This window comes from Nothoprocta perdicaria, unplaced genomic scaffold (assembly GCF_003342845.1).
Source record: "Nothoprocta perdicaria isolate Ctin4 unplaced genomic scaffold, notPer1 scaffold_40, whole genome shotgun sequence".
Taxonomy (NCBI): domain Eukaryota; kingdom Metazoa; phylum Chordata; class Aves; order Tinamiformes; family Tinamidae; genus Nothoprocta; species Nothoprocta perdicaria.
The window spans coordinates 3420483-3437898 of record NW_020455644.1 but is presented as its reverse complement, the minus strand read 5'-3'; the positions used below and the strand labels follow the sequence as shown (position 1 = coordinate 3437898).

Sequence of the window (17416 nt, the reverse complement as noted above, 5' to 3'; positions counted from 1 at the left end):
TCCAAATGTTCTTCTCTTTTGAAACTCTGCTAGCTCTTTTGTTTTTAAAGACTTTTAAAGATCTATCCCTGTTATGCTACAAGTTCCTATGTTTGTGGCCCTCTTTGCTCCTTTATGTTCAAATTCCCTTAAGGCTGCTGTCCCCATCTCATCAGCCTTCTTGTACCTCTTGGAAAAAAAAAAAAAAAAAAAAAAAAACTTAAGGCACTTTTAACACATAAGGAAAACATTTAAGAATGTGTTCCCTGAACACATGGCTTGATTTTGCTGCTGGTTTCCATCTGATGAGACCAAGATTAGGTGTCCCGTTACTTTATCCTCCTGGGCTGAGATGCCCATGACTACCACATTAGCACAATAGATGATTAAATTTCTATACAAAATGAGTTCCCATTAAAGGCCACTGTCACAAAACGTAGGATGAGTTGATCTTCCCAACTCTCCTTTTTGCATCACCAAGTGGGTCAAAAATAAGCAGATAAAACAATGAAGCTAAGTTGGAAAAGCAAACAAAAAAAGCTATAAAATAAATTAACCAAATGAACTCCTTTGCACTTTCAAGGAAAGTTCTTTGTTGATGAGAAGCTGATCTAACCACTTGGTATCTTATCTCTACTGACTTACTTGTTTTTATACTTGATATAAAGTATTTATCTACTTAATAAATGTTATCTCCTCCTCCTCTTTTTCTCCTGCTCTCTCCCACATCAGTTATAATAAAGCTGTTCTGAACACTGCAAATCTGACTTGCAAATTTGGTGTGAAAGGCCACTTTATTTTCAGAGAGCTACTTCATATTTTCTCAGCTGAAAAGCCTCTCTGTAATGTGCATAGATAGGTATTTTGGACCACATGGGCTACCTACCATCCTATACTAACCTTATCTTTACGTGGAGATGTCTGAAACGTAGCTCCCAGCTTGCTGGCTGGGGAGCAGACGCTTTGCAGCAGGGCACGTGCAGCCTCCGAACGCCGCAGAGCTTCGTGCTCCTCTCTGCGCCACACTACGCTGGTCAGAGCAATGGAGAAAAACAGCGGTAAGAGCTGGCCTAAGCATGCATATGGAAAATGTGAGAAATCGAATTTATTTCTTTACGTGGCATAAAAGATACTTGGAAATAGCTGTTAAAAGTGCTAATTTTCATCATCAGCTGTTTTTAAATCACACATTGTAGCATGTTAGCATGAAGATGGTATTTGTGAAATTCGGTTGCAGTGCTGAGCCCAAAAACAGAGCTTCAAGAGCTGAAGGAGCTTCAGCACATGCAGTGCATACAAGTCTCCTGCGAGCTCCTCCTGCTGCTCAGGGCAACAAACCTCAGCACCCCTTGGGGGAAACTGAGACCTTCTCCTTCAGCACTCCGGGCTCTTACGTAACTTTCCCCATCCTCTGCTTCCTTTTCCCCATCCTTCTCGAAGGAAATGCAAAACCCCACAGCTGCATTGGGAATGTGATGAAGTCTAGCGAGCAGAGCTGCTGATTTTGACTCCAAGAGCTGCAGGGGCTTCGGGGCGCAGCCCTGGTCTGCACCCATCAGACTCCTGTGGCTGAGACTCATTCAACACCTTCTAGTCACGCTTTGCTGCAAGTTATTTCAGCAAGGCCAAGGTGGTAACAGGCCATAGCTAGTGCAATCTCCTTAAGGAGGTGGCCTTTTCAAGCTACTGCATATTGGGTTTTAGTCACTTTAGGTATCTTGGGTGTCTTTGGAGAAGATTTAATGAGGAAGGACACTAGATTGTTCATTACTTACCTGCTTCCAACAGTCTCCCACACTGGCTGGACGGGATACAACAGCAGTTCAGGATTTAACACTGCTTCTCAGCCACAATGAGCTCCTACCTTTAGCCGCTGTTCTGCCTTTCCACCCTATGATGTGTGGGTAGGAAGGGGAGATTTTTCATTCCGGAAAACTCTTCCAGCTGTAGCCCTTAAACAGAAGGAAATGAATAAATGTACATCTGGAATGGGATTTCTAGTACATCATGGCTAGCTAATTACAGTTGTTTCCATTAGATAGACTTGTTAAAGCATCGTAACTATTGCTTTAATTCATACTTCCTTTTTAAGGGAGACTGAGACCCTCTGTTTGAAAGATAGCTCTGAGAAAAGAGCACAGAACACCTGCAGGTTTTCATGCACAGAGCAGCATCTCTATCTTTTAACACAATCCCTCGGCACTTTTAAGCTATCAGGTCTTATGTTGTTGATTCTATTGCTTGGCTGTTACTTGTTAGACAGTTACTGCAGCTTTTTTGTGGTTCCACTTTTCATGTATCTCCTCATAAATGAGTGAAGAGGCCTAAATAGGGCAGGATTTAAGTGGCAAGCTGGCCTTTATAATTCACGCATCTGTGATATGTATCTTCTGGAGAAGGCCTGGACAGGAAAAACAACTCTCAAAGACAGCAGTAACTAGAAAGAGGCTGCATGGTATTTTATCTTTTGCAGGCCGGCATTGCGTTTCTGTGACGTGCTGAAAAGTGGCCTTTCTTAAGACAGTTTCTCTCAGTATTAACATCTGTGTTCATTAACTAGCAAGGCTGCTTTGGGTGAAGATTCAAATGGAAACAGCAAAAATCCACAGATGCTCTGAACACCCGAAAAGGCCAATTTTCAGTTGCTTCCATCTCTACAAGCCCTGTTCCCTCAGTCCAGCACAGAGCCTAGTCAGGTATGAGCCTGTGGTGCTGCTATGCCCGATTTGAGACACCGTCAAGAAAGAAACCACCACAATCAGAACACGCTGATGAAGGGTGATGCTGGCCTCTGCAACAGGATCGTATTTACAGGGCACTAATGCGGGAGCGACACGGAGCTGGCAGCTCACCTCAGCGGTGACTGCCCCACGCTCAGCCCCACGCCGGGCGGGCGCTGCCCACGCGTGTGGGGCCCGGGCAGGCGCGTGGCCTCGCGGCGGCCTCGGGAGCACCGGCCTCCGGGCACGAGCGACATGCCGGCCCTTCCGCCTCTGCGGCCGCTGCGGGAAGGCAGGCGCGAGCAGGCCCGGCCGCTCTAACCTGCCTCCTCCCTACCCATACAGCCTACTGCAGAGCACACCACACAGAACACGGCCAGGCTGCTCTATTTATTTCTCTTCCTCCCCGTTTTTTCTGGCCTCCACCCTCGGGGCGGTTAAAAAGCAACGCTGCAGCGCCTGGGTCGCCATAAGGCGCCTTTCCAGCGGGCTGTGCCGGTTCTGGAGAGCAGCGCCTCCGTCGCCTTCCCCAGGGGCTCGCGCCTCGAGCAAGGCAGGGCGCGCGGCGGTAACGATGAGGAAGGAAGGAAGGAAGTTTGCTCAGCACACGCCGAGGGCAGCGCAGGGGAGGAGACCAGGGCAGAGCAGGGCAGCGAGGCGGCCGGGGCGCTTCCCAGCCGCGCTCGCTCCAGGAACCGCCTCTCTGCCTTGGCGGGGCCGCCTCCCCGCTTCCTCCCGCGCCGCCCTTTCCCTTTCGCTTTCCCGCAGCCCGGGCGGCGGGAGCGCGGCTATGGACAACGGCGGCGTCTACAACGCGACCACGGAGCCGCAGCGCAAGGCGCCGCGCGGCCGCTGCGCCTGCACCCTGCGCCACCTGCGCGGCTGGCCGCAGCGCGCCGCCAAGGCGCTCCAGGCGGTGAGCGCGCTCCCCACGCGCGACCCCTGCCCTTCCCTTCCCTCCCTTTCCCTTCCCTTCCGTGTCCTGCCCTCCCGCCCCGCGGCGGCCGTTGGCGCCGGCGGAGCCCCTGGCGGCGGGGCGGGAAGCCCCGCGCGCAGTAACGGCCCGCGGGCCAGGGCGGGTGCCGCGGCCTCCTGCTGCTCCCTGGGGACTCCGCGCTGTCCCGTCCCTGGGCGCTCCCGTTGGCCGTTCCGGGCCGGGAGCGAGCCCCGGGTCGCGGCGCGCGGGAACGGGGGTGCCCAGCGTCCCGCGGGGTTGCGGATCGGGACGTGTGAGGAGCCGGGTCCTGAATAGCGCCACGGGAGGTTGTGGAGCCCACGCAAACGGGCGCGCGTCACTTGTACATTTTCCAGCCAGCAAAGCAGCTTTTTCAGTCAGATGTCTCGTGCTTGTAGGGATCGTAGGTGGTTTCCAACCCCTCAACCCCTTCTTGTTGCTGAAAAAAAAAAAAAAAAGGTTTTTTTTTTCTGAGCTTCGTTTTGTGCACAGTCCAAAACTTCAACCAAAAACCTCAGAACTAAGTGCTGGTAAAGGCAACACTGATAAGGCCAAGAATAATATTTTTTAAAAAGGTTTAAAACATCACACCCAAGAATGCTTCAGACAAATATAGGGCCTCTTGCTTTTTCTACTACAGATTGTTAAAATAAGATCTGTATTGCTCCCAAATATTTCATCTATGTAAGTAGTTTCACTGTCTAAAATACACCATTGCATAGGCCAATATACTGATACACTGACATTTTTGATTGCTTACCCTAACAGAAGCCTTGGTATGTCCAGTAAGAGAAAGGCTGCTGTTTTAGGAAAGATCTTTTTTATTATTATTATTTTTGAATTCTCAGTTATTATTTGAATTCTCAGAGCTGTTACCATGTCTGGTAGTTAAAATGCTGCCTTGGGATTAAAATAGTAATTATTGGCTATTATTAGGACTGCACACTAATAATCACTTCAGATACTCATGCTAAACAGGCTGTTGCACTCAGAAAATCATTAGAGTCCTCATTATAGAGGTGATCAAATATATGCTAAAATACTTTGAAAACAACTGTTTCCAGACCTTAGAAATGCCTTTTTTTTTCTTCCTATTGATTAGTAATTGTACGTACTGTAATATTTCCTGTCTTTTCAAAACTTCTTGGGAATTGCTCTTTTAGCAGGAGTTAAAATGATGCTTTTCTTTTGTGGTAGGACGAGAGAGTGATCCCCTGTGCCACAGGGGAAACGGAACATGAGGGCACACAGCTGCAATCAAATATGCTGAAATTAGGAAAAACTCGTCACTTAAAAATTGGAAATTTGGCGTTGAAAATAATCCTTGGGCCTCCATCGTAGTGGCTGAACTAGGTGTGAGGGCTCCTGACAAGTGCAGCTGTGTGAGAAAAGGGAAGTGTGCGGAGACCTGCCCCTAACACCTCAGTTTCTCAGCCCGTGTGTCCCTTCCCCTCCGGGGCTCCCGCCTACTTCTCTATGGTTCCCCGTTCAAAACATGGTGTTTCGAATCTATATGGTTCCCCGTTCAAAACACGGTGTTTCGAAGGGCCCTTCTGAGGGTTGGCTTAGTGGGGGAGGTTGCAGTGCTAATTTGCTTGTTTGCATTGCCAGAAAAGTGAAACCAGAGGCTGGCCATTTCCAAGAGCGAGACCCAGATAGGGCCCCTGCAGTGCCTTCTATGAGCCAGTAACTGGAAAATGGCTATTTTGAGTTCTAGAGTTTGATAGTTTTTAAGGCTTTTATTATTTTTTTTAATTGTGTATGTAAGCTCATTAAAAATGGGACCATCATCCTTATGTCATTCTCGATTTTACGACCAAATCTGATTCCCACTAACTTTGTTTAGTATTATTTTAATTTGGTGAACTCTTTACTGCAAGGATCTATAGGAAGAAGAAAGGAGGCAAAGTGGCCAAGATGAGAGGACATTTGATTAAAGCAGGGCCACAAAGCAGCAGAAGAAACATCAGCAGACCCGTAGCACTTAGGAATTCCCTGGCATCTTCACAAGATACTGCCGCCAGAAGGGGAGCAGAAGCTTCCGTGTAGATCAAAGCTGTGTAAATGTAAAACCTCCTTCTGCCTGGTTCCTAGAAATGCAGCCGAGCAGCTTCTGGTAGTGAGTCATAAGCACCCGGCCACTGGCCCTATCTGCTTTCTGTGAAGCTCTGCAAGGCGGGTGACAGCAGCAGCAGCTCTTAGGGTGGTAGACTGGATTGGTATCTTAAGGGATTGCGAGTGGTGGGCTTCTTTTTATGATTAAGTCAAGGTTGAAAGCAAGTGTAGAATAGCAGCGAACAGTGCAGGGCTCTTCACAGATGGAGGGTTTTCCTTGCAGCCGCCTTCTCTGCTGTTAATACCAGGGATGTCTCCTTGTGCAGGCACTGCAGACTGGCTCTAACTCGGTCCCTTTTCCATGTGCAGCTCTTCTCCCTGCTGGCGGTGATTTGTGAGGAGGCCGTGGCGAGCTGCCTCCGCTGCGGCGGCCTCTACGTCTTCGAGTTCACGAGCTGCAGCGCGCTGCTGCTCAGCCTGCTCGCCCTCTGCCTCCACTGCACCGCGGCCTACGAGGCGCTCGGCGGCCACAACGTGCGCAGGCTGGTAAGGAAGGGAGAGGCAGAAAGCTTTTCTAGGCAGAAAAACGAGCTTCTGTAAAGCAAACTGATTAAGTAGGTGCATAAGGACTATTGCAGAATGAAAAGACCCTGCAGAAAGAATGTATTTTCTTTAGCGTTTAAAGGGTAAGTGGAGGGTCTTTATAGTTATTTGCTAACTATCACGTAAACTCCATGTTGTACCTATTTAATATATATCACAATAATACAATAAATAACAGCCCTCTCAATTTTAAGGGTCCATTTTATATTAGAAACTTTCAAATTGGTCATGTTGGTTGCTGAGAGATAGGATGCCTTCAAGTTGGGCCTTTGAGTCAGGAAACCAACTGGTCTCCACTGGAAACAGCAGACAGTTTTTCCCTGCTAGGGGATGCGTTTCCTTGGGCATGGTTAAGGTTCATACAGCCTCTTCAGAGCAGCCTGCTGCACTGCACAGACCACAGCATTTTACAGTTTAATTGTGGTGGCTGCCCTCCTGGGACTGAGCCTTTTCTGCAATAAGTTGTTTTCTTTGCTGTGACAAATTTCATACAACCTCATGTTATGAAAGAGCCTTTTTCCCCCTTCTCCATGACAAAAGAAACAAAAGGGGGCTAATTTTAAAAATACTCTTTTTGTTTTCTTCCTATCCCAGGAAGAGGATTTTTTCCTTCCTTTCCAAGATTGTACTGGGGGAAGGGTGGGAGCAGAGGGAGAACCACAGTTCATGTTTCGTTAAAATGTGAGGAAATATTTCTTTTATGTCGGTGGAAACAGATTATTTCATTTAAAAAAGACAAACTATTGCTACAAATGCCTAACGGAATTCTGGTGAGCTGGTCTGACATTTAATTTTTCACGACGAGCCATAATATTTATATTGTGGAGTCAATTTTGATATTAATGTTTTAATCCCTGATGTTGTTGATGCGGGCAGAGATATATGAGAAACACACATCCATTTCTACGTTCCCTGCCCATAAAGGCAGAGGAGCTAAGAGCCCATCACGTTCAGTGCTTTGGAAACTTTCTGTGTGACTCTCTGGCTCAGGATCTGCAGTGTAGCTAGTAGGATTATTCATATCCATTTTTCTAGAGTATTTTTGACTCCTTTGGTATTTTTCATTACCACTGTGCTCTGTGGCAGTGAATGCACAGAGTGGAACTGGCATTTGCCTGCCCTGCGATGGCTTCAGGAGAGACTTTGTTACAGAGTGAGACAGCGATTTTTTTCTTCCGTCTCCGGTTTTCCAAGGCCCGGTTGATTTTACAGCTACTTTACTACATATATTATACATATACATGTATACTTACAGCTACTTGATTTTACAGTTACTTCAAGTTGAAGCATCACAGTAATTTCATACAAAAACTGTGTTGTATACGTGTGCTCCTCTGTGGCTTTTCTGCAAACTGGCCTTTCCTTCATTTTTAACGTAACTAGACAATGCAAATCTTCACTTGTGCTTTCTCTGTAAGTGCTTTACAAGATCTCTGTCTTGCTCTTCAAGTCTCTATATTAGTGAGCTGGTGCTAACTAGACCACTGTGATCTTGCTGGTATGAATCAAACCTCTTATCTCCTACTGTGTGCAAGGTTTTAGGACTTGGGTGAAAGACTTTAGCACAAACTAACACTGCTCTTAATCACCATTTTATAAATATAATTCATATAATCATATAAAAATGTGTGTGTGTATGCATATATTCACACACAAGTCTATACACCCCTATTTACAAAAGCAAGCAAGCACGTAAGAGCCTCCTTCCATCAAAAAGGGCAGAAAAAGGGGCACATATAATAATAGACTCCTTCACATGGTTGATATGTTGAGTGTTGTTTGGTATGTAAGTAGATGCTAACAGCAGCTTCTGATTCATTTATTTATTGATTGATTTAAACAAAGTTTCCAAGAGGGAATTCCCTGGCAGATTAACGTGGCTGCTGTTATGATGTTTGTTCTTTTCAGGTAGTATAGTATAATTCACTGACATCTTATCCTTGCAGAATTTTTATGCTATGCCAAGCATAGGTGCCGTGTTCCTGTTAGCTTCGGTAGTGCTTGCTGCAACCAGCTCTGGATCTCATTTAGAAAAAGCTGCATGTGTAAGTACAACAACAATTGTATCGTGTACTGTGTTTTTATCTTGTTTCTTAAATCTCCCATTTACCTTTGCAGACAAGAAACAAGGCAGGGCCCAAAATCCAGTGTGTAGCCTGTGCTGGGCTGTTTCGGGAGCAATTAGCTCCGAGTTCCAGGGGTTTCAGATCTCCTGGAAACTTCCCTGAGGACATGCAAAGAGCTGGTGCCCCTCCGTGGGGCTGGGAAGCCCAGCGTGCTGCGAGAGCGGCTCCGCTTGCGTCTTCCAGAGCAGGCTGAGCGGCTCGGGGCAGGGAAAGGCACAATTCCTCCCTTTTGTGGCCGTTCTTAAACAGCCTTGGAATTGTGAATGTATCAGTTTGAAGCCTGACGTTATTCTTGAATGAAAAAGGATGTTTATTTTTTTATTCCTGGAACTGGAGCTGATTCCATACTTCTTTATTACTTAAAAAAAAAAAAATTCAAACTGAACTAATATTTCTAACATTAGTGGCTGGTCAGGCTATATTGTAAGATTTATACCTGACTCAAAGAATGAGAACTGTAAAAACTCTTGCATAAATGCACTACAGTTAAGATTTCTGACCCGTTCCTTACTTGCACGGAACCACCAATTTAAGGAAACTTAATGGAAACTTCGAGGCCATGTCGATACCGACATGGGAATACCTGGGAGTTATTAACTTACTTATAATACCTGGGAGTTATTAACTTACACAGAAGCGTTCAAATGCCATTGATGTTTACAGATTTTACATCATGTGTTTCTTTGGCTTTCGCAGGCATTTGGGTTTTTTGCAAGTACTGCTTTTTTAGCAGAAGGGATTATGAATTATTTGGATAAACGGAAAGAAGCCACTGAAAGTCGTTCGGAAAACCCTGTCCGCGTTCAGACCGCCACAGAGAATCAGCCACTGAATAAGTAAAGCTAAGCCTGGCAGGTTGTTTTCTAACTGAGCAAACTAAAAGTTTCCATGCACTGTAAATAACTTACTCCATGCATTGTAAATAACTTATTCTCTCTTTTCCTACTAATCAGTTCTGTAAGCGTTGCTCGTCACAAGTTTTGGTAGATCCTTCAGTCTAGCAGTGGTGTCTGGGCATCATGTGCTATATAATTCCAGAGGTAACTGATCCTGCTTAATAACTGCCTAAGTGTATCTGCCAGGGATATGCCCTGGCATATACTAAAAAAATTGTGCCTAGTTTGAATAATTTCAGGGCAATAGAGTGTGCTGATCTGACTCTCAGTACGGATGATTATTAAAAGATAATTTATGGTGTATAAATTCAGGGTTATGTTCTAAAGAGATTTTCTACATAAATGGACTAGATACTTCTGTTACTAATCACAAACTGTATTTTTTTTACACACTGATCAAACTGTGAATGGAAAAAGGGACAGCTAGTTGCAGCCTCACAAGAAATCCTGATCCTTCCATTAGGGTTTTCATTTTGCTTTTACTACTCGGCACAGTTCTGTCCATGGAGCTCAGTTTAATGAAACGGGTTTTTACGGGACAGTTCTGTCCATGGAGCTCAGTTTAATGAAACGGGTTTTTACAGGCAATAGTTTAATCCTATATTAGAGAGACAGCTCTGCATCCCACGGTTGCCGATGTTTAACACTGGATGCCAGAATCTCCTTCCCTATTGTTTCAAAGGCAAGAAAAGCTGCAAGGAAAAGGTTGGAGGACAAATACTTGCAAGAATTAACCTAAAAAAGTAGCAGCTGGGAATACCATGGGACAAATATACCAGCATTTCAGCACTGCCAGCCCAACATCATGCTGGGGGTGCAGGCCAACAAGGAGCTCTGCCAGAGGTCTCCCGAATTCCAGCATGCATTTTGCCTATGGATATGCTGCTGGTTTGAGCCTTTCTGCTCCTGGCTGGCACCGCTGGGGAGCCGATGGGTAACACGCGATTCCGAGAGTCACAGGGAGTCCTGTGTCCCTGCCCTGTCGGCAAAGCAGCAGGATGAGAGAGACGCGAGGGGCCGAGCAAGCAATGGGCTCAGAGCAGGAGGTCATGGCCAAAGGAGAGGCGGCCAAGAGACCTTTCGTCCAGGTGTCCCAGGGAGAAAGGAACCCGCTTGGAGGACGGCGGAGCAGAGGCTGTTCCGACAGCCAGCACAAATGAGCAAAGTGTGCTGAAGCAGAACCGGATCTTGCCCGACTTCCCGTGACGTTTGCCCTGTCTTCTTGGCTCCAGTTCTGCAGGGCCCTAATGTGAGAGATTCCCAGAACTGGGAATCGTGTAAGCTGAGGTGGCATCACGGCGACTAAGCCCCGCCAAAGGTTGCCGAGCATTGCTGTCCTTGGAATGGGAGGAGGAAGCTGAGACAAAGCTCCGTGCAGGAGCGTCGGAGTCGCTCCGGTGGCGCCGCGCTCCCGTGAACGTGACGCCACTTGTTGGTGACGTTTTCTCTTTGTGCTCCCAGACCTTAATCCCAACACTACGCTTTGCTGGGGATCTGAGGCATCAGGTGGAAGCTGCAGCTTGGGTTCAGAGCCATCTATAAAATACTTGCTTTCCTTCAGGGAGCTTCCTGCTTTGCGAAGAAGAAACCTCCTCTTTGGACTGTTGTGTTCTATTTATTTGTGTCCGTTTGTATTAAAACTTGATGTTGATGGCCGTAACTTTCTCTCAAAACTAGGTAGATAGAGATATGTTTTGTTTACAAGCAACGTTGCTGGTGATGTGAACTATCCAAAAGGAAAAGCCTCTGTCATAGCTGTAGCTTCTTCCTTTTGGGTGCGTGTCCGTATCTGGGATTAACATTCTCAGATTTCTTTCTTTCTTTCCCACTTATATCCCAGGATACTACTGGATTTGTATTTGTATCAAAATGGCCGTAGCCTCTAAGGCTTGATACATAATTAAACTATAGGTATTACGTAACAATAAGACTGTGCTGCTGCTATTTATTAAGCCATGCAGCACGAAGGCAGGGCTTTACCCTCAGTTAACTTTGCCTTCACACTTTAACCTTTCTCATCTTGAAAGCACATGGCGAGCTGTGGTTCTCTGCTGTTTCCCTGTAGGTTTTCACCCTGCCCAAGTGCTGTTTCCTCCCTAAATGATGGGTGTTGCGGGGGACCTGTCCCGTCCCATCCCCTCAGTGAGTGGCAGGCCCTGCTGATGCTGCGCTGTGCCGAGGGCGCCGTGTAGCACAGGTTGCAGCACTGCGCTGGTGCCGAGGGCATCCTCGGCCCCCGTTGGACTGCTCCTTAGCCCCAGTTTCTGCATGTGCTGCCCACTGCGGCTGTAGCTGTCCCAAGCGGCCGTTCCTGGCCGCTCTGCTGCTCCGCATACCCCTGCCCCGAGGAAGGCCCCGATCCAGGCTCTGGAGGTCCCTGCTCTTGGTCACACCGACACTGGAGGGTGCGGCGGGAGCTGCACGAAGGGTCTGGATCTGCAGCTCTGTGCCTGTGACTGGGTGTCCCGTGTTCCTCCCGGGCTGTCAGCAGAGGCTCCCCAGCCTGCAGGAGCTGGGGCTGCTGTGATCAAAGGCGCTGTTGCCCGTGCTGAAGCGACCTGCGCTGGGCTGCACAGAGGCAGCTCGGGGCCACACCAGGGGGATGAGCAACCTGCTCCCCATCTCCCCTTTGCTTGCAGGTGAGCACCGTGCGCCACGTGGAGCACGAGTGAAGCCTGTGGCCAGGCTGCCAACTTCCCTGTGCATCCTGGAGGCAGCTCCGTGTCCTCCCCTTGGCCCACATTACTGTTACAATCCTCATCTTTATCCTTCGGGCTCAAATGCATGAAGGGATCGTGCTATCAGTCTGCTCTTGAAAACCGCAGGGGAGGGTTGACGTCTGTTACAATTCAGTCCTACTCCTACCCCCTCCACCTCAAAACTGCAGGGATTTTTATCCCGCGCAATTCCCAGAGCCTTGCACAAGGTGGTTATGCACCACAGCCAGCCTGGCAATCCCAGCCCGGTTCCAATGGGTGCAATAAAAATAACACGCCTTTTACAATGAAAGGGAATATGTAGTGTGATATTTGAAAGGTTGTGTAATATTGTGAAAACAAATCCAGATGCTGTAAGTGCCTTTATGATGGAAATTTATCTTTGTTTTAGCTCATTGCTGTAAGTGTATCGCGGATCTCTAGGTAGTAGTGAGCAGCATGAAGTTTAATGCTGCTTTACCTGTGAGATTTCTAAGTGACTTTTATTGATTACTGAATGAGATGGCTAATACAATGGTGATGTATTGTAAAATTTTTATGTAGTCCTGTAGCCAGTGTTGCCTCGACTTTTCAGTAAAAGCATTCCAAAATGCTTAAATATTTTTCCATTCTAAACCTGTGGTCTTTTTAATGTTTAATGATGCTTTTCTGGTCTTAGGAACTTTCTAAAATATTTTGTAATCATTTTTAAAAAATAAAATATTAGTAAGTACCTCAAGAGTGTTTCTTACTCCTGCTGCTACTGATCTGTTCTCACGAAGCAGCTGTCCCGGAGCAAAGCGCAGGAAATAACCTCTCTCCGTGTTCCTGGCGTGCAGGAAGGAGCCCGCATTGTCCTCGGCCTCTTGCAGGGCACTGGGCTCCGACTGGGAGCCCTGCACAGCTGGAAGTTTCCATGAGGAAAGGTCCAGGCAGGTCAGTATTGCTGCATACCACGGGGTTCAGTCCGTAACAGGCTTTGTGGCTACTGTGGTCACGACTGTGACAAGGGTCATTCACGTGCTGCTTTCCTACTCTCTGGGCTACTGGAATTGAAAAAGCAAGATAGATAAAATGCCAGACTGAAAAATGAGATAAATAAAGCGCCAGAGGAAGCGCCTTCCTTGTTAGAGGAAGGAGCATGAACTAGAAGACAGTGTCAAGAGGAAATAATTTCATCTGGAGTTGAAAAATACTGACAATCAAGTTACTCGGTTGAGGGGAAGCCACTGGATCCTTTAAAAATCTTTGTTCACCAGGGTGGGAGGAAGGAAAATAAACCCACGTGCTCTCTGCCGGGTCGCCTCTTTGCTGAATAATCCTGCAAGTTGCGTGTTGCTTGCTGGTTGGACCTCCTTGGTCCCATGTGTAACAGTTTGTGGGGCAGAAAAGAAAGGCACTTCTTCATTTTCTGCACAAAAAACTGGAATGACACTGGAAAACTGGAATGTTGTTATAACAACATTGAAGGTGAAATTCTCTCTTTCCACTTATCTCTGGCAACTTCATGGAACTTTAAGGATTGATGAGGAAAAAAACACACCTCTAGTGTTTTAAGGTACAGTAATAGAAGGGTGTGTTTGTGGTGGATTTACAGAGCATGTGAGAAGGGGGGACCGCGAGCAGCCTGGGGCGCGCGAGGCCAGCCCAGCTCCGGTCCTGCTACTGCTGGCAGGCTGGCACCTCGGCAGGGCCATCCATGGAGCGGCCGTCCCCGCCGGGGCCCGGGAGCTCTGCCCACGGGAGGGCAGGGAGGACCCTGCCACAGGACAGGGCCTCCCGCTTGGGGCCGAGCAGAGGCGGGAGCAGCAGCCCCGTCTCCGCTGTGCTGGGCTGCGTGACCCGCATCGCCAGCACCTGCGCCACCACCTCAGGGCGACAGCCAGCGCGTCCCCAGCACTCACTCCCTCTGGTTCTTGTGACCTCTTATCTCTTGGCCGAGTGTCCGCACAGGGCTGGGCAGATAAGCGGCCGTGGCTGCCTGGAAGTGGGCAAGCACTGGGGTGACGGCCGAGGCCTCCAAGGAGGTGCCAGCAGCAGCACTTGTGGGCACTGCGGCTCCCGTGTGGCCTGGCGAGGGCAGCATGGAGCGAGCGCGGCTCCCAGCGAAGGCAGCACGGAGCGAATGTGGCTGCTTGTGAGGGCAGCACGGCCTCGGAGCGAGTGCCCACCAGGCCTTGGCCTCTGCTAGGCCTCAGTTCCCCTTTGCAGCCCTGCGGTCTGGCGAAATGCGGCTCGGCCGCCGCGCTGCAGCCCCCATCCTCGTCCTCCTCCTCTTCTTCCTCCTCCTCACTGCCTCCCTGCACCAGCCGCTGCTCTTCCCAGCGCTCTGTCCCCCCGTACGCAGCCCAGTGAGCGGATGGAGCTGCCCCCGGCCCAGAGCAACGGGCCAGCCCGGGAAGCAGAGCCGGGCCTCGCCGCTTCTGCTCGTGGGGCCAGCACGACACCCATTCTCACACTCCTGTGCCCCTTTGCTCTATTTCAGAGGCTGCGTGCCCTGTTGATGCTCGTGTTGTTGAGGTTCTGCTTCCCACTCCCATCCCTCTAATCCGTGTTAAACTTTGCCACTGGTGGTGGTTCTCAAAACAGCCAGGACTGAGTGGTCTATCCGAGCGGGCACAACACCACACCAAAAAACAACTGTCCTGTTAATGCAAGTCTGGTTGTTTTCTGCCCCTTGCCAAGAAGGGTTTACTTTTATGAATGAGTGAAACGCTGTTCTTGACTTGATGTGGGCTTTTAAACACAAACTTTTGTTTCTGGCAACTGTGCATCTCCGCTGAGGGTAACAAGGACCCAAACAGCCCATTCTCAAGCGCCCCAAGCTGCTGAGCGGGAGCCGTCAATGGAGCCCTTTGCTGTAGAGCCACAGCTGCAGCACCGTGCCCGTCTTCGGCCAGGTTTCATGAACAAGGGGCTCGTTAAGGTTTATGTCAGGCGTGATTTAGTGACACAGACGCGAGGGCAGCCTGTGTGGGACGGACAATGCCCGGGGCTCCGGCAGCAGCAGAGGGCTCCACGCTGCTCACCGGCCCCTCGTGCAGAGCAGCAGCACTGGGGATGCAGGTGACGGGCTGGGCGTTCACACTCATCCCGTGCAAATCTCCCTCAAGACATTTGCTGATTTTCTCCCCAAAGGAACAGTGTTTGCTCCGTGTAAAGCCACACACAGGATGAATGCCGGCTCCGGTGTCCCCGGTCTGCCCTTGTGTGCCTGAGAGCGAGGTGCCTCCAAGTCTGCATTGCTATTTTGTTTTCCCAGGATTTCCAGGGCCCTGCCATAATCCCTCCCATGCCCAAGAGGTCTGCTGGAGCTCTTCCTGCACAAACGCAACCATGTGAGGAAAAAGCAGGCGTTTCACACACACATAACTTAGAAAGGACTCTGTGTGAGCAGTGCTTTCTCCTGCAGGGAGCAACGTCCCGCCAGCCTGTTCCCAACTTGGCCTGCCATGTCATCCTCAGAGCAGCCTCGCTCCAAACAACACGGTGCTCTCGCTGTCTGCCTGGGAGCCCCACACTCGGCCACAGAAACCCGCAGGTGCTTCCTGCAGCGCTGCCCTGGGCTGTGCACGCAGCGGCACGTTGGCTCCCCTCTCTACTTGTGCGCGGCTCCTCCTCCCCGGGTGTCCCATGGCACCTGCAGCGCCGCGCGCCACTTTGCTGCTGCTGCTGCAGGCTGCGGTTTATCCATCTCCAGCGGTTGCCGCTGGTGCTCTGGGGCTGCAGGTGCCCAAAGGGCAGCGTAAGGGATCGACAGCCCATGTTTGCATGCGGGCTGCTGCCACACTGAGCTTTTTATCAAAAATGAACTGTGGCGAGGTAGTTCTAGGGCTAGAGCAGCTTAACTTGGATCAAGCCAGGATGTACACACACACAAAAAGCACATTTAGATTGAAATTATCTTATCTACTGTCTTGCTCTTCTGCCTCCAAGGCTCTGCCCTTCAAGGCTGGCCATGGCACAGTGCTGGACTGCAGGGAGCGGGCAGCCTGGGAGCAGGTTTGCCCTTGCCTGGCAAGAAGCCACTCCCAGGAAGGCTCCTCTTGGGCTCCCTTCTGCAAAGCCGAGCTCAGCAACTCGCAGTGAGTGAGAGAGTGGGCACTGCACAGAGGCAGCCAGTGCTGCGTGGAGGCGCTGCGAGCGCAGCAGTGCTGCTAAGAGCACCGCTCCTGCCTTGGGGCGCCCTGCGCGCTGCTCTGTGGGGCTCTGTGCCACCCACCACCCCTTCTGCACTGCCCTGCCGCGCTGCCGGCCAGGGCCTCCTTGCTCGCTGCCCTGGCCAGTGCTCACAGCAGCCTCGCAGTGTGAGCGCCGCAGCGGTTCCGCGCTGCTCCTCACAATGCGGCTTTGGTTCCCCAGCACCCGCTTCCTAAACTGCAGCTTCCACAGTGTTACGTCAGAACAGTGCCAGAGATTGGGTAGCTACATCTTGTGGGTATGTGAAACTGAAAATCTCATCTTTAAAAGAAAAAAAAAAAAAAAACCCACACCTTTCAAATTTCCTACCTGCTGGAGACACACCAGGCTGCTTCAGTTTCCCCCTTAGAGCGGCTCCGGCAAGATGCGATCCGTGGACAGCCCTTTGCCAGCAGCTCCAGGCGGAGGGGCTGTTCCCGGCAGCTGCCGAGCGCTCCTCCGACAGCTCTGTAAATCAGGAGGTCATTGCCCTGGTAAAGCAGCACAGATCAGAGGTGATAGCCCACAGGAGGGTAAAGCGGTTTCCTCGGGTGCTTGTAAGGACGGGTTTGTGTGAGTACGCCAAGGCCCCGGACAGTGGGGCAGGCTCGTTGTGCCCCAGTAGTGACGGAGGGTGCCCATTAACATGACGGCCAGGGGCACTACCCTGGGCTGCTAGCCAAGGCTCAAACAAGGTTCAACATGTGGCAAGAAGAGATGCTCCCATGTCAAAGGTCTTGCATCCTCCCTCAGCTTTAGCATGACACAAAAATCTGAAGAGACTATGAAATAAAAGCAGATTCATATATACTTTTTTTTTCACCTCAAGCACTCCTCGTCTCCTGAAGTCCTGCCACAGCCACGAACTGTTGACACTTGACAGCATGTGCGTTGGCAAGTGAGGGGCTCGCATTAGTCCCTATGCCCCTCCACCCACACACAGCAATTTGTTCCCTAAGCCTTTTTAGCGGGGAAGAACCCACTCCTTTGTATTTCATATAGTGCAAAACAGCCATTTCAGACCAGTGGAAGAGATGTTACAGAGCCTGCAGTGTCTTTATCCAGCACTGTGGTCCTCAAGCCTTGCAGAGCCGTCCTTCCTCTTTTCTGTAACAGTTTCATTTCCCTTTCTCACCTTCTACCTGCACAGAACTGTTACCCGCTCTCTGCCTCCTCTCAAATCCCCATAGATCAAACATCAGTTCTT

The 17416-nt window shown here is 49.6% G+C and overlaps 1 protein-coding gene across 1 annotated transcript; it reads left to right on the top strand.

Moving 5' to 3' along the window:
• The first annotated feature begins 3457 nt into the window (after positions 1-3457).
• Positions 3458-12256, top strand: CMTM6 (CKLF like MARVEL transmembrane domain containing 6). Its single transcript, XM_026045556.1, has 4 exons — positions 3458-3615; positions 6079-6255; positions 8259-8357; positions 9135-12256. Exons 1-4 carry the CDS (start codon positions 3490-3492, stop codon positions 9276-9278), a joined length of 546 nt encoding a protein of 181 aa, XP_025901341.1. The 5' UTR covers positions 3458-3489; the 3' UTR covers positions 9279-12256.
• Positions 12257-17416: the final 5160 nt, after the last annotated feature.

Coding starts and splice junctions, on each gene's coding strand:
- CMTM6 (XM_026045556.1), top strand. CDS start 3,490: ATGGACAACGGCGGCGTCTACAACGCGACCACGGAGCCGCAGCGCAAG. Junction 3,616..6,078: donor CCGCCAAGGCGCTCCAGGCG/GTGAGCGCGCTC, acceptor TTCCATGTGCAG/CTCTTCTCCCTGCTGGCGGT. Junction 6,256..8,258: donor GCCACAACGTGCGCAGGCTG/GTAAGGAAGGGA, acceptor TTATCCTTGCAG/AATTTTTATGCTATGCCAAG.